The following is a 16,115-nucleotide window of genomic DNA, read 5'->3' on the forward strand; positions in this document are numbered from 1 at the left end:
ATAAGAACAAAATATGACTTTCTCTGCATTGTAGTTTATTTTCAAACTTGGGGAAGTTTGGGTGGAGAGCTTTATTTTAAAGATTAACCCACCACTATTTACATGGAGATTCCCTTGTACAATAAACTCTTGTGATTCAGACTTCTCTTCTTGCTAATTCTGTTTGCATATGTTGCCTGTGTTTTTGGTGCTTCCCTTACTTTTAAGGTTGCCGAGGACTATTAGTGTGTGTCTTTTCATTCTGCAAACCATCTCTTCAGTTGTCTGCATTGCACAGCTTTCCTGGTTACCTGTGTTATAAGAATTTTGAGGTCAGACATATATAATAAATGTACCAAGCAAACAGTACAGGAAGACAGGCCTGAAAACCATTTTGACTCTCCCAAAATGACCAGAATTAAAGTGATATCCACCTTGCTGTAGGAATTTCCCAACCCCACTAAATCACACACACACACACACACTTCCACATGACTAGCAACTTGGGAGCCATAATCCTGTAAACTGGAGGCTCTGCCAACTGGACATTTCCCCATCAATGGTGCCAGACTGCTAGCCATCTCATTCACAATGGAAGACTCCTCTGAACAAAAGACAGTGATCAACTCTTACGAAAATGTCATTTTTTCTTTGTGTTTAGGAATCAGCGCCGTCTTAAGCGCCCGCCGGATCCCTTCGGCACCCTCCCGCCCCATTCCGGCGCCCTCCCACCCCGTTTCCCAGCACGGTGGGCGGGTGGGCGCAGCGCGGGTGCAACAGGCGCTGCTGCACGGCAGGCGGGCGGGCGGGCAGGCGCAGCTGCGCAGCGGACCGGTCGGCCAGCGGGTGGGCGCAGCTCGCGGCGCCCTCCTCGCGGGCCGGCGCCATGGTGCCCTGCGCCACCCAGCCTGCACGTAGGGCCGGGCCTGTTAGGAATTCACACCTGGGAGGGGTGAGAGGAGGACTAGGAGGTGTCAAAAGTGCTCAGATTTCTACCTTGAACCCTTCTTTTTTGTGAGGTATTGATTACATAGCTGTGATGTAGGAATGAGGTATTGGGGGGTGTTTCTTGGTGATGGGAAAACTGATAAAAGTGGAGGTTCTCTTTTCTTCTGGGTTCCTTCCTTGTTCTCCTGCGTGAGGGGAGGGACCCTTTTGCAACAGCAAAAATAAAGGCTTTGCTTCTCAAACTTCTCTGGTTGGCCTCTGTTATATTCTCCGACCGATGGAGAACCCAATAAGGGCTCTTGTGTACCCCATAAGGGAATAAGGGCAGATTTTTGCTTATTACACCTGTTTCCTGAAAACCCCATTACATCCTCCGTCTCCTCAAGTGGGGAAGTTTCCTGCTGTGTGCTTGGATAGCGCTTTCTCATTTTTCACTTTCGAAGGAAAGGAAAAAACCAAAACCTTTCCTGCTTTCCATGTTTCAGTTAAAGCTAGCGGAAGATGTTATATGGCAACTTGATCTGCCTTTGTTTTATTTAGTTATTAATGAATTGGTAACCTCAAGACTTGATTATTGCAATGCATTCTATATGAGGCTACTCATATAGGGGGAGGACGGTCAAAATTTGCACCCCCAAATGGATTTTCTCAGTTATGGATCTTCTTAGTTTTATTCTCCTTCCACTTGGTACCCTGTGCAGGGAAAGTGCCCACAGCACCTTAAATCCGGTGCTAGACAGTTGATAAGAACAGGCTATCACCAGCACTAAACTCAAGTGGACAAAACCTTTCACTGGCTGCCGATTTGCTTTAATTTTCGAGGCCCACAACAACTAGGGCCCAGGACTGCCCAATCCCTTTTAACCCTGCTTGATCACGGAGGTCTTTGTGGAAGTCACCGTTAGCAGTCTCCCATGGGCTCAGCAGCACAACTTCATTTATGTCACACGAAATGAAAGAAAAGATAAAACACTTACTCCAAAGCTTTCGCTGCTTGAAACATTTCCCATTCAAGTCTACCAGGATATATGCCCAGATTTTGGGATGGCGCTGGGATGCTCTCAGAGCCTTTGTGCCTCCTTTCCAGAGCCTAGCAAGCAGCCCTCTGCCTCATTGGGGGGGGGAGTTCTGGGGGTTCCTGACTTTATTATGCCACCCATAATGACTGGGTTGCCACAGCCACTCTGGGTGGCTCCCAACAACAACAACAAAAATAGTAAAAACACAACAAAACATCAAACACTAAAATCTTCTCTGAACAGGGCTGCCTTCAGATGTCTTTTTAAAATTACATAGCTGTTTAGCTGTTTGACACCTGCTGGGAGGGTGGGCACAACTACTGAAAAGGCCCTGTGCCTGGTTCCCTGTAACCTCACCTCTTGCAATGAGGGAACCGCCAGAAGGCCCTTGGAGCTGGACCTCAATGTCCGGGCTGGACGATGGGGGTGGAGACGCTCCTTCAGGTATACAGGGCTGAAGCCATTTAGGGCTTTAAAGGTCAGCACCACCTTTCTCTGTGGACCACCAGAATCGAACTCTCGCATAAGTGGCAGTTGCAACACTGCAGGAAGCCATGGTGATGTTAGCAACATTAAATCTGGAAAAACCTGAGGACCCCCCCCCCAGGTGCTGAGTGGGATGGAGTAGCCAGCAAGGAGGATACAGCTTAGCTAACATAGCAATGCAAAAAGAAGGGGAAGAAGGCCAGAGAGCCCAGTTGAGTGAATCACATCCCAGCAAACCCAAGCAGAAGGAACAATGACTCAGAAGATGAGATTGGAAAATCAACCTTTTAATATTCTTATTCCAAGTTTCATTCTTCCTAACCTTTCCATATAACAGCAAGTTAATGAATAAGTGTCAGGAGCTGAGGTTTTTTGTTTTTTGTTTTACTTTATTTTTATTGTTCGTCATGGGGTGCCTAATGACATCAGAATGTGTTGGACGTAAACGAGAGCTTTCACATTTCCTTAGGAGCTTACATAACAAAAAGGCAAACATGCTTAATCATCTACTTTGAGGTTAAAAATCATCATTCTGATGCAGAAATTTTTTTTTAGTTCCTGTTTAAAAAAAACAAATGCAAAATCAGAGGCAGTAACAGTCTCACGTTTGTCAAGGCAACTGTAACCCAGATCCACAGCAATGCACGAACATATTGTGATTTGATACATTGCTAGCATAGGCAATAAAATGTACCAGAAGTCATGTACTAGTGCTCGCAGAGACAGGTATTATTTTTCCATGAGCAAAAAACAATGATATTAAATTTTAAAATATTTCAGTGCATGTTTGTCCTTGTTTGACCTATTTATTTATTTACAAACTTCCCCACCCTATCCTGCATTTTTTTTGAAAAAATCACATTCAGAAGGGCATTGCCATCAAAATACTGTGAAAAGTCCAAGAAAAACAATGAATTATTAAAAACAGAGGCAGCATTAAAAGCAATTCAGCAGAAATAAAATATATCGGTGATGAAAAAACCTGAGATAATTTAAAAAGTTTTCACCCAATCTCTGGAAGTAAAAAAAACCACACAGTCTAGGCGATGAATTAGCCTCCCTGGGCTGAGAACTCTGTAACTTGGGTGCTCTCAACCAAGAAACCTTTCTTTGCAGTTGCCACCCATCTTGCCTCAAATGTTGGGGCACCTTGAAGAGATACTCCGAAATAGGTCCCAGTGCATGGGCAAGTAGGGGCTGCCAACCTGTACCCTTCCAAACGCTTTAAAATCCCATCGTCTCCAATTATTGTGCATGCTGTAGGAGTTGTAGTCTAAAACATCTGGAAAGCTACAGGTTAGCTACCCTTGCTTTAAAGGTAAGCACCAACACTTTGAATTGTGCTTTGATGTGGACCAAGAGCTGGTAAGGGTCTTTAAGCCCCGGTGGGATGTGTTCCCAATGACTGGTTGGAGCTAGAAGCCTGGTGGCTGTACTTTCAAACTATCAGTTGTTAACATCTGACCTGAAATGTAAACTGGCATGCTCAGATGTACTTAATCTTGTTCCAGCAGACAGTCCCCTTGCTGAAATTAGCAACCTGATTGAAGTCTTTGGATCATGGTTCTCACATTTAAATCCAAAATGCTGACTGAAACATAATACAGATTTAGAATCTACTTCTCACAATTTCTCACTTCCTAAAAAGCATTTCCTTGAATGCTACAATTTGGAGCATTCCTGAGCTAAGAGAAAACTAAAAGGACAAAAGCACGCTATGTAAAAAGGAGAAGGAGAAGCAAAACCAGGTCAATAAATTACGTTATAACTTTTCCTTTATAAAAATGTATAAAACACTGACAAAAGCTGAGGTATCTGTGTTAATAAATAAATTTAAGTTAAAAATATATAGTATTGTGTAATACTGATTTCTTGTAACACCTTTGCAAAATATATTCCAGTTACAGAAGTTAGTTGTCCTGAGTGGAAAAAACAGTTTCATTTTTTCATCTTCATTGCCAGGTATTCTTCAATGTAGTTAATGAAAATGTCAAACTCTCCCATTGCTTTATAGATGCCTTTGCCTTGCAGCTGGGAAGGAAGAGGAGGGATAATTAATTGCAAACTGAAGGAATAATAGTTATTGCAATATAAATATGCATGCATTTTCCCATCATCTTTATTCTACTCTGAAGATTTGGCATGTGGCAGAATTTTGAACACTGTTGACCATGATTGAAGTGATACTTTGCAAGAAGGAGAGGCAAGCATGGGGAATAGGACAAGGAAGGCGATGGGCCTGGCAGAGCAAGACTGCCAGGCCCTCCCTGTGACAGCACAGCTCTGCACCATTGTGTGAAGTCTAGCCTTCATTTCCCTGCCTTTATTCCATTCCGTCTTGAAGAAGGGAACAAAGGAGAAGAATTGTTTTTAAAACAGGGTCCCCAGTGAAACAAAAGACTAAGTAAACATGCCACTTGAACAAATGGAGTAATAGATGAAAAATCACTGTTATTTAAAGGTTTCTGAGTGCATCATTTGGGAAAATTAACACAAATTGCTAGTGTAAGAAGAATCTATCTCAATCAAGCAACCTACACAATTCCTCTTTATAGACATTATTGGATCAGTGTAGGATATAGGTCACAGAAGGAATCTGCTTTGAAACTACAAATTGGACTTCAGGACACTTTTTAGCAGCATTCTTAACATAATAGGAAGCAAGTCCTCATTTGTAACAGTACACAGCATATTGGACATTACTCGGATGGTAAAGAAAATGAAAGAAAGTTGTTTGAAACTGAATGCTCATTCCAGACAGTAGAATCAGCTTCGCTGATTGAGTTGGAAAATAAAACATTAAGTACCACCTACAACTGGTTTATATGTGTGTTTATTGTAGCCAGTGGCAACCTGCCCAAGGGTATACATTGCATGCCCATTTAGGTAGAAGGACACCTAAAAGCCTTGGTGCAAATACAAAGTTGCATTCCCTGCACCACGAAGTGAGCTTGCTCCCTCTCCTTAACCTCCACTTGACAGGGCTTCTCAGATTTTAAATGTTTTTAAACTGGCAAGCCACTGAGCTATTTGGAAGGATCCAATCTACAGTGTATGTATGTATTAATCCAGAAGAGTGGCAAGAGGATGCATAACTCTCACACACTAATTGTTTGGGCTCTTTGATGTACTGTGCAAAGCCTCTAAACAAGGGTATTTGGCAATGTGCTATAGGAACCTACCTTCTCATAGGTTTGTTTGATGTTCGTTATTGTTTTGCTCTCCTTTTCACAGATGAAGAACCTATGCTGAAAAGAGGAAGCAGAGGAATCGTGAATTCAGTGGCTTTCTTCTGGTTATCCTTGAAAATTCTAAGAGCTCTACTGTGCATTGACCTGATTCAGCAAGGAAGAGCCATCAGTGCAAAGAAAACCCACCCATGCAATCAGCTGCTGACTATGCAAGGGATACAGATGTGTTCCACTGGTGATGCTCATCCAGGCAACACGGAACAAGCTGGATACTAGCAGGTCTTTGGCCTGGTGCGGATGTGCACCACAATCCAAAACCAAGCACCACGGAGCATAAAATCAGAGAGGGAGGAGGGTAACTTCTGCTTTGTTTCAGTGCAAATGTCTTTCCCTACAGCTCTATACTTGGCAAAGGTCCAGCCCAACTCTGATGAGTAAGTTCACAAATATCCCTTAGTCCTAGAGAAGAGCTTTGAGAGGAGAGTTTCCTCTTGCAACTCTGCTAAGCACAGAGGGTTTCCTTGTGGCCTTGCATGCTTGTTTTCTGAGTCATACTGTGACCAGATGACACAGTGAGGACACCACAGCAAAGTAATGTTAGGATGTGGCACTGAATAGCTCTGTCATCTGTAGTTGTGCCTTTGTAGAAGCAGCAGCTATTAGGTAAGAATTTTACGTAAGGTTTATGAAGGAAGACATCAGCATTTAACTTATATACTTATCCATAGGCTGATTGATAAAATAGTCAGTTTGTGCAGTCCCATACATAATAATCCGCTATCTCTGTGCTTTATTAATATGAAGCCACCATTATAGAGAAGGTAACCTTATTCCTGAAGGAACTACAACACTGTACTTCTTAATGAATACAGATATGTCAAAGACCACGTGCATCCTGCAGTTGTGTGCAGAAATTGTTACTGGGTGCAGAACTGAGTACAGAAAGAATCTTGAATTTAATTTTGTTTTAAAGCTAGCTTCTAGACCTGAAGGTTGTGAAGATCTGTTTGAAACGGTGCAAGTCATGCATAGTGAAACTTTAAATCTAGAGGACAGGCTGTGCTGGATTTCCAGTATCTGACGTGCCCTGAATGACTTTTTGCATTTACAAATAGAAGTAGAAACTATTCTCTTCTCTTTCAAAATAATATATTACACTTTAGAATGCAGTCCCATTTTGTAGAGCACTAACCAGGGCCGGCTCTAAGACAAGGCTGGGTGGCACAGGGCGCCAGGGTGCCGGGCTGCCAGGGGGGCGCCGTGCGGCTGCGCCCGCTGCAGCGTCACTGCGCCTGCCAGACAGCCGCGGTGAGAAATGGGGTGGGGGAGCGCCGGAACGATCTTCGCACCACGGCGCCAGGGGGCCCAATATGCTTAAGACGGCCCTAGCACTAACTTTGCATAATGAACATGCTGTTTGTTTCTAGGGTCTAAGCACCATTGGATACCATCTTTTACTCCTCTTGAACGGTTCCACAGAGGCAGGAAACGGCAGTTTTGCTTGGGAGCATGGCAGGTGGCCTAGGAAAGGAAACAGGGTCTGACTTACACAGCGCTTGATTGTCTGTCTCAGATCCAGCAGCCTATTTCCAAGAAAGTCTACAGTCCGCTGAATGGCGCTGCCTGTGGTTACGTTGGGCAAAACAACTTCCAGATAAAACTGTATCATTTCTGCCACTGACTGACAGCCCAAGTATCCCTAAAGGTAGAGGAGACAATAATAATGGTAAGAGCGCCTGAATAAGGCATTTCAGAAATAGGATGGCTCATTATGACTTTTGTTCCATGGATTACGATGTACACATATGACAATTCTGTCTCTGTAAACAATGTTTTCTTACTTCAGAGTTTCCTTGTGCTACTTGATAAGCCAAGATAAACCCTCCCCAAACACACACATTACATACTTGGAAACTGATGCAAAATAATAATAAAATAATAATACAAATAAAAATTGTGACTCCATAGATTGCCAACTTATTTATTTAAGTAAATTTTCTATAACATCTTTCCATTGCTCCATCGTAGCGCATGGCAATAAAAAAACCTTATTGATACATTAACTATAACATCATTAAAACTCCTATTATCCCTAAAAATATAACAACATAGAGAAAGCCTCACTTAGCTCCTGATTACTTGATTATTCCCAGTGACAAGAGCCCTGAATTCCCCTGCTCTTTAAGATCAAAAGAAGAAGTGCTGCTATAAGTGAGAGAATGACTCCCTTGAGTTATGCTGGACTTTGGCCAGTCCTAGTAGATATTTCTGGTTTCTACTGTCTGTTCATTGGAACATACTATGCATTAACTGAACAAAGCCCCATGTAACCTCAACACTTTTTTTTAAAGGGAATGACTTCTTGGGATATTTTGTTCAGAACTGGTTTTTCAGGCAAAGGTACACTGAATACTGCTTTTCTTAGTCAGGCTTCTAACAACCTAAATATTATACAGTAATGCTGACTGTTATAGGGTTGGCACTGTTGCAATTTCCCCTACAAGTTCCTCACAAGTAAGTATGTGGAAATGGAAAGTGGGAGTTAAGGAAGATGAGGTCCAGACAAGGATTTTAACAGTACAGACTTAGAACACAAATGCATATAATAACATGCATTTCAAAACAGCATCTTCTAGCTCTCAACACACATACATTGGCAGATTCACATTACTGTGAATTGTTGTTGTTGTTGTTGTTGTTGTTGTTGTTGTTGTTGTTATTTCTATACAACCCTTCATCCAAAGATCACAGGACGGTTTACGATATAAGAAAGACCCTCCTGCCAGACATGATATCTAAAACATTGGTCTCATTGTTTATTTCTGCCAAGAAACATCTTTCCATGACCCAATAGATCAGCATGGACTTATTTCCAAATAGCGTGAAGACAATTGAAATCTCACCTTGAAATCTTCCAGTAGATCCTCTTTTAACAACATGATCTCTAGCTCATCATCTCTGGCTTGCTGTAAGAGTATGCAATGAAGAAGACTCAGATAAGTTTGACCCCGTTTATCAGCAAAGAGTTTAGAGCATCTAGTATTGCCCAGTCTCTTTTACATGTGAGCATTCAGATTTGATGCAACTTCTCATCTGAGGGTCTTTCCTCTCTACTGCATCCACTGGTAGATAAAAGCTATGACAAATATTGTTACAGCAAGCTTTTAACTGCACAGGATATGTATACATTACAGTATATAGTATGTGCCTAAACTTTGTATATGCCTAAACTTTTGTGAAAGATTAAATTCAGATTTCAAATATATGGCTATCTAAAAGCTCAGACATACACCAGTGAAAACAACATACACTTAAATGTAACCACCAGCCTTTTCTCATGCATGTCTTAAAAAATGGGGCAATGGATATAGAGTTTCAGCTATTCATACATTTCATCTGTTATTGTTGTCCTTCACACATGCATATCAACTTTCTCCAAATATCTGAACATTCACATAGAATAACATAAACGTTACTCAAATCCCCTCAGAAACATTTTGGTTCCTAACAAGCTTTCTTTCTCCCCTTCCCGAAATCAGAAAATGAGTTAACCTTAAAAGTTATTCTTGTCAGTTTCAATCACAACTGTTCACATAATTTTCTTAGACAGCATTTGAAATGGAAGGCATAATCCACCAGAAAATTCACTGAAACCCATTCATTTTGTTGGGGCTTGAGAACTTCTTGGTGGTTTGTGTCCCATACAATGTATCTCTTGTACTTATCAGCAAAGTATTTATTTTATTAAATGTCTATCTCACCTTTCTTCCCAAAAGTGCCAAGGATGGCAAACAGCAAAATAATGAAACAATACAATATTTTTTTAAGCTGCTTAAAACATGTTAACTGAAAACACTTTTTAATATAAAAAAATCAAAACATGGAAAAACAAATAGCACAGTAAGCTAGGTTAAGTGTTTTTAATTGCTGTACAAAAAGAAGCAAAGCCTTTTTCCTCCTTCACTCTTCCTAAAACCTGGATGCAATAGAAGCTGCTAGAGGAGGAAAGGATCGTCATACTCACAAAATAATCTCTAATCTCATGAAACGTGACCCGCAACTCTCGGAGTTTGTGAGGCAGGATGTCTGCAAAACGCTTACAGCTGCTTTCAGAGAGGTGGCCCTGTGCATTCTCGAGGCTGAGCACCAGGGACAGAAGAGTAAAGGCTCTGAGAGAGTTCATGGCTTCACAGATTTCCTTTGTGGCTCAGCTCAATTTTGCAAGAGGCAAAAAGCCAGATCTGAATGCCCATCACCTTGATTGGCTCCTAATTTATACCATCCAAAAAGCAGCTTCCTTCCTCATTTCGCATATTAACCAAAAGGTCAACCTCTTCCCATCAAGGGAAAGATTGTTAATTACAGTATGATGGAAAGACAAAAACGTGCTTTTCTCATTTATCATGGTATTTTGTTCCTTTAGTTCCTAAATTTTAGGTAAATGTCCTTATTGTAAGGGAGAAAATGACCTTTCATTATTTAAATATCTGAAAACCCAATTAAATTGTTGTTTTTTTCCTGTTAAACTGCCACAACTGGTAGGCAAATCAATTTCAGATTTTTAAAACACATCTCTGAAAAGCGTAAAGGTTTTCCCCAACTATGTAAAATCCCCATATACATCTCAATGCAAATAAGGATTAACCAGACAAAAATAACACAAGAGATTAATTGTAAAACAATATATCCTGTTCATTTCATGTTTGCTAAAGAGATGCAGCTAAAATCCCCATGGATTTAATATATCACCTATTTCAACTGCAAATATTATTTTAAATTTTTAAAATATTTTTTTTAATTTTTTTGCACTTTTCTTAAAAAAAATCTGTTTTTCTGTATTGTTTGAGCACTGCATAGTTCTGCTATGGGCTGTTTTCACCATGACCAGATTATCCCTGTTCAACACTGAGGAACCTACGAGGTTCCACTGGTCTCTGGGGGTGGACCATCTGAATTGGTGCCCCACTGCTACAAGGTAAGACTGCCACCAAAAGTCCAAACTTCACCTGGAAGAGGTCTCACCACAACATGGTAAGGCACTCCACTCTATCCAGACCACCCCCCTCTCTACTGGGAGCAAAGACTAGATCAAGGGTACACCTGCTTTGTGCATTGGCCAGATAACCATATGGTATGAGACAGTCCCATGGCTGCCACGGAGGCCATGAAATCTTGGGCTGGCATTGAGGCATTCGCAGCACGCAAGCTGAAGTCACTCAGGACAAGAGACCTGGGTGGTTCTTCCAAAACCACACTGGAGGCAGTCTGGAGACCAGCTCAGTAAGGGAGGCTGTTGAGCAGAAAGGTAGGTGGTACACCAAGAGTATTCCCAGCCTGCCTCCATGATTGTCATGGACTGGCTGGATGCAGATGAGTAGTGGGAGGCACCAGCTGGGGAACCCCCAAGGGAAGAAGACTCAGACCAAGGGATTGGTGATGGGATGACAATGAGTGGTCAGAAGGAGAAGAGGGAGCAGACCAGAAGGAGGAGGTGCTGGAAGCTGAAGAGGTAACAGGGTTTAGTGAGCAGGAAGAGGCTGTGGCATAGAGCCATCCAGAGTCAGAAGAAGCCAGGGAGTGCCCCCCTCTTGCTGTGACCAGCTCCCCTCCTCCCTGGACAAAGAAAGACAAGTCGAAGGAGCCTTAGATTGCTTGGGAAGGACCTGAAGGCGGAGAAGTCTTAGAGAGCAGTGGGAAGGAGGGGACCTTCAGTCCTCGCAACTGCCTCATTGGGGCAAGACCTGCTGGGTACAGTTGCTGTGCTCACCAGTTAACTTCACAGACACTCTTTGAGTTATTGCTAACCTGCTCCCGACTCCTGCTTTGACAATGACCCCACACCGGATGCAGTGCAGCTCCTCCGCAGAGAGGTTTCCTAGTACTGTACTGTAAAGGGCAGTTAACTTCTATGAATCATGGCAAATGCCTCCCACTCCCCAACCCTCTGGTCAGAACTGAAGCTGTGCAGAGTGCCCAGGTGGGCAAAACTATGTCAGGTTAGGGACACCCCCCACCCATCTCAATTATACAGACTAGATCAGCCTGTTCATTATACAGACTAGATCAGCCTATTCACGATAAGATCATGGATAAGCATGGTCTTATTATGAACCAGCCTAGCATTCAGTAACAACAACAGCAGTCCATTGGGCATAGCCAGGGGCGTAGGAAGATAGGGGCGGTGGGGGCTGCACGCCCCAAGTGACGCAATCCCAGGGGCGCCATCGCCGCTGCCTACCCCGCCCCGCCCCGCACACCCCGCCACTGTGCATGGCGCCCCCGCCCCAAAATGCGCTGGTACGTCACTGCGCACGGTGCGCCCCGCCCCAAAACACGCGCCCCCCACTGGGGTCAGCGCACCTGATACCACAGGTGGGAAGGTGGTTAGTGCAAGCAACATAATGCATGTATCTGTAAGTCTCCGTCTGACCCACCCTCCTCCAGCCATGTCTTCTTCTCCCCCCACCCAAACCACTTGCATGCTTGATTATCTGTGAGTCCTCCTGACTCTATCTCCCTCCCAGCCACACCTTTCAAGCACCCTCACCTCGGAATGCACACCCTGTTCCAGGCCCTTGCAAACTCACAGTGCAGGCAGTACAATCCTACGTATGTTTGCTTAGAAGCTGGTCCAGTGTAGTTCAGTAGGACTTAGGAGCTGCAATCCTAAATGTACTGAGATTTATAATATTATAACACAGGACTTTGGGAACACAGCACTGTTCTGCTGTCAATATGTACTTTGGACGGCTAAGAGAAACTCCCACTGGCATCCTTTCAAATGTTATGTTTGGAACAAATGCCACAGGCAAGTACAAAGTGCTCCTGAAGTGAATGGGAGACTATAATTGTGCTTTGCAGACAGTTTTTGCATAAGTGTGTCAACATCTGTCAATAGATTTGAGGTGTGATAGCTAGATGGGACCTCTGTAATATCTAGAGCCAGATGCACCTAGCATAGTAGATGCTGGAGACAACCAAGAAGGGATGACCACCACCTTGCTGTCATGCTTGTGAGCTTCCAGAGGCCACTGGCTGGTCACTGCTGAGCTTTATTTAGTAAGGCAATTCTTACATTCTTCCATGAAATGTGTGTGTTCTAACCTTTTCTGCAGAGGGTGGGAGAAGAAATTTACATTTGTAGAATCTGATTTTTTTTTTTTGGTGGTTGATTCCAGTAATATTTCAGCATGGATTTGCTTTGATTTGCTTATAGCACATGTTCTCTTTTGCTTCTCTCTCTTTCCCAGATTCTTTTTTTTTTATGTCAGCACATACAGCATTATACTGGGGTAACTGGATTGCCTCTCAGAATGTGTCATTAAAACTGCTTCTCTATCATATTCCATCTTAAAGTGGTCTTTTTAAAGTCTCTGGAGGGAATTGTGCATTTTATATACTTGCAGTGGTGGACTATTGTGTAATGAAGAAATAAAAGGGGTGGGAAATTACATGGGTAGGGGAAAAGCGATTCAGTCTGCACACTCATATAAACCAGGAAAGCAGACCATAGTGGCAAGAGGGGCGCTGTTACTACTACTGCCATCACCTCACTTCACCAGTTCTAATATTTATGCTGGTTTCCCATTGCTTACAATTCAAGGTGCTAATTGATATAATCAATAAAACTCTGAAACAGCCATGGGCCATAATGTGAAATTTCTGCCACTTAAACCTATTGATTTCACTGGTCTTAAGCATGCCTAAACTCTGCTGCATGATGGACAAGCCCTTCAGTCTCGGAGTATGATATGTACGACTGGTCTAGAGGGAAGCTTTCTCGCATATTTTGCTTTATTAATGGCAGTTATAATGGCATTAGTAATTATTCAGACTGGATTTTAAGATTTGATATTTTAAGATTTAAAATATGTGCTGTTAAATCAGCAAATATGGAATCTTTATTGCTATAATGACTGGGTTTCTTTTTCATATACACCTGCACTAGCATTTTCTATTTTTTTGTCCCAACATTTTAAAATGAGATAGTTATAAACGATACCTAAATTCTATTCATATTCTTAAAAGTACAATTGGCCATGTTTCATTCCCAGGGCTTTGATAAACTATGGGCCAGAGTAGTGATGGCAAACCTTCTAGAGACCGAGTGCCCAAACTGCAACCCAAAACCCACTTATTTATCCCAAAGTGCCAACATGGCAATTTAACCTGTATATCTCAGTTTTTCTGTGTGTTTCGCGTTTCTTCTTTATGACTGCTGTTGTAATCCTTCATTAAATGATCTTTTCGTTGATATATAATTTTATGGTATAACTCAGTGTTTTTTGTCTAAAAAAAACTGTTTAGGGGTACTCTCATTTTGACTCAAGAAAATCACCCCCAGGGAAAAATAAATACAGTTCAAATTGGGAAATATAAATACAATGAATTCCGCCCCCCGCCCGCCCCCCTGTTAAATTCACAAAATGTTTAGGGGTATGCGTCCCCCTGAAAAAAAGCACTAGTATTACTCCAAAACAAAGTGGTGTTATGAGCCATCAAACCTCAGAAATACATTTTTTCCAGACGGTTCCACAATTCTGGCCACTAGTGTACACTAGAGGGCTGTACAAAGAGCCACCCTCTCCCAATTTTTAATATGAGATAATAATGATTGTCTGCGTGCGCACATACAAATATAAACAAACCAACCAACAAACCCAGTCAGATGGGTGGGGTATAAATAATATTCGCCATTTCTTCAGCTGCCCTTTGATTGCAGTCTCCACGGAATGAATTTCTCTGTTGGCTTCCGCAGGAAAGTCCAGCGAACATGTAAACCCAGCAGCCCCTTCTTAGGTTGCCATCTTTATATGCTTACTGACCTGGGAGTTAAGCCCTGCTGAACTCAAGGCAACTTACTCCCGAGTAGGAAAAACAGACTGGCAGGAGGCCCTGGTGCATCAAAAGTCAATGCCTGCTCAGCCCCTCAATGCACGCCAGGCCCTGGTGCCGCAGGCTTGGACGGCGCATGAGAGCCCCCTCTCCTCCTCCTCCCCCACCCCCTGCTGGGGCGATGGCACGCATGCCCACTGAGAGGACTCCGAGTGCCCTCTCTGGCACGCATGCCATAGGTTCGCCACCACTGGGCCAGAGGCTGCAGGGGAGAGTAAGTCAGTACTTCATAAATCAAAAAATGTGCACTAATCTTTCCATTATGGTGGACGGACCATAGGTAGAACATCTGTTTTGCATGCAGAAGATTCCAGGTTCTACACCAAGTTTAAAAGACCATGTAATATGTGATGGAAGACTTCTGCCACTCAGAGTGGACAACGCTGGGCTAGATGGGGGGGGAGGGGAGGAAGCAGTTTTCTATATTTAGAACAGAATAGAATAGAATAGAATAATAATTTACTGACCAAGTACCAACGTACTTAGAATTTTGCTTCGGCTACATTGCAGATTCATCCTCCTCCCGTATAAGCCCAATAAGTATATATTTGCTGGAGTCTTGCCCAATATGAAAACAAAAGTGAATTGAATTTTTTCACATTATCTCTGAATGGATATAAATAGTAATTTTGATAAACATTGTGCAATGTTTTTATCCTGGCTACTGTCCCACACTTCTTTCTCTCCATCGTTATTTTTGCTTTAACGGAATGTGTTGAATTATTATACCTATCCTCTTTTATGGGTTATGCATATCAAAGTAGGTGTGGCAGAGATGTGATACTGGACACAGTGAGAATGGCAGATCTCAAAGCGATTCACCAAGTCTTTCCCAACAGCTATTCTACACAGTTTGGAAACTCTTTGGAAATTCATATGCTGCAAAATCACTACCGGTAACAGCTGGCATCAAAATAAAGGACACTATGGTGCTCTCTGAATCTCAACTTGTATACAGTGGTACCTCGGGTTAAGAACTTAATTCATTCTGAAGGTCTGTTCTTAACCTGAAACTGTTCTTAACCTGAGGTACCACTTTAGCTAATGGGGCCTCCCGCTGCCGCTGCGCCACCACATCTTGAAGCAAGGTTCTTAACCCAAGGTACTATTTCTGGGTTAGCAGAGTCTGTAACCTGAAGTGTCTGTAACCTGAAGCACCTGTAACCTGAGGTACCACTGTAATTTTTTATCTGGCAATTTTATGTGTTCAATTGCATTTTTATGTTTGATGTACTCTGGAAATATATTGCAATAGCTGAGGGCTGATGCAAATAAATGTTTTCCTTTGTACATACTGTACTGCCTTGTGTGACAGTTTTCTGGTCTGTGACATAGCTGGCTTGCTGAAGTGCTTTGGAAGGCACCACTGTGGTCAATCAACAGTGCTGACATAAAATAAATACTGTTGAAAGACTGGTGATGATTAGAATACTCCAAAAGCTGCCTCTTATTTGAATGATTTTTTTAAAAAAATTTTTTCTTATTTGTAAATTTAACAAGTAAAGTAGAAGAAAAGGGGGAAATGAAATTAAAGAAAAAAAAAGATAGATAGATGATAGATGATAGATAGATAGATAGATAGATAGATAGAAGAAAG

General features: G+C 42.3%; 1 protein-coding gene and 1 long non-coding RNA gene across 3 annotated transcripts in view; one reads left to right on the forward strand and one right to left on the reverse strand.

Annotated features, from left to right (window-relative positions):
- Positions 1 to 4,189: 4,189 nt before the first annotated feature.
- Positions 4,190 to 9,937, reverse strand: IL10 (interleukin 10). Its single transcript, XM_035122396.3, has 5 exons — positions 9,648 to 9,937; positions 8,527 to 8,589; positions 7,173 to 7,322; positions 5,615 to 5,680; positions 4,190 to 4,463 (listed from the first exon to the last, which is right to left on the reverse strand). The coding sequence occupies exons 1-5, from the start codon at positions 9,804 to 9,806 to the stop codon at positions 4,371 to 4,373; spliced, it is 531 nt and encodes a 176-aa protein (XP_034978287.1). The 5' UTR covers positions 9,807 to 9,937; the 3' UTR covers positions 4,190 to 4,370.
- Positions 9,938 to 12,541: 2,604 nt separating this feature from the next.
- Positions 12,542 to 16,115, forward strand: part of LOC118088580 (uncharacterized) — a 51,895-nt gene continuing 48,321 nt past the window's right edge. For both annotated transcript variants that reach the window (XR_004693028.3, XR_004693030.3), the window contains exon 1: positions 12,542 to 12,682. This is a non-coding gene — a long non-coding RNA (uncharacterized LOC118088580). The remainder of the gene's footprint in view (positions 12,683 to 16,115) is intronic.

The sequence above is a fragment of the Zootoca vivipara genome, chromosome 7 (assembly GCF_965207765.1).
Source record: "Zootoca vivipara chromosome 7, rZooViv2.hap1.1, whole genome shotgun sequence".
In the NCBI taxonomy this organism is placed as follows: Eukaryota; Metazoa; Chordata; class Lepidosauria; order Squamata; family Lacertidae; genus Zootoca; species Zootoca vivipara.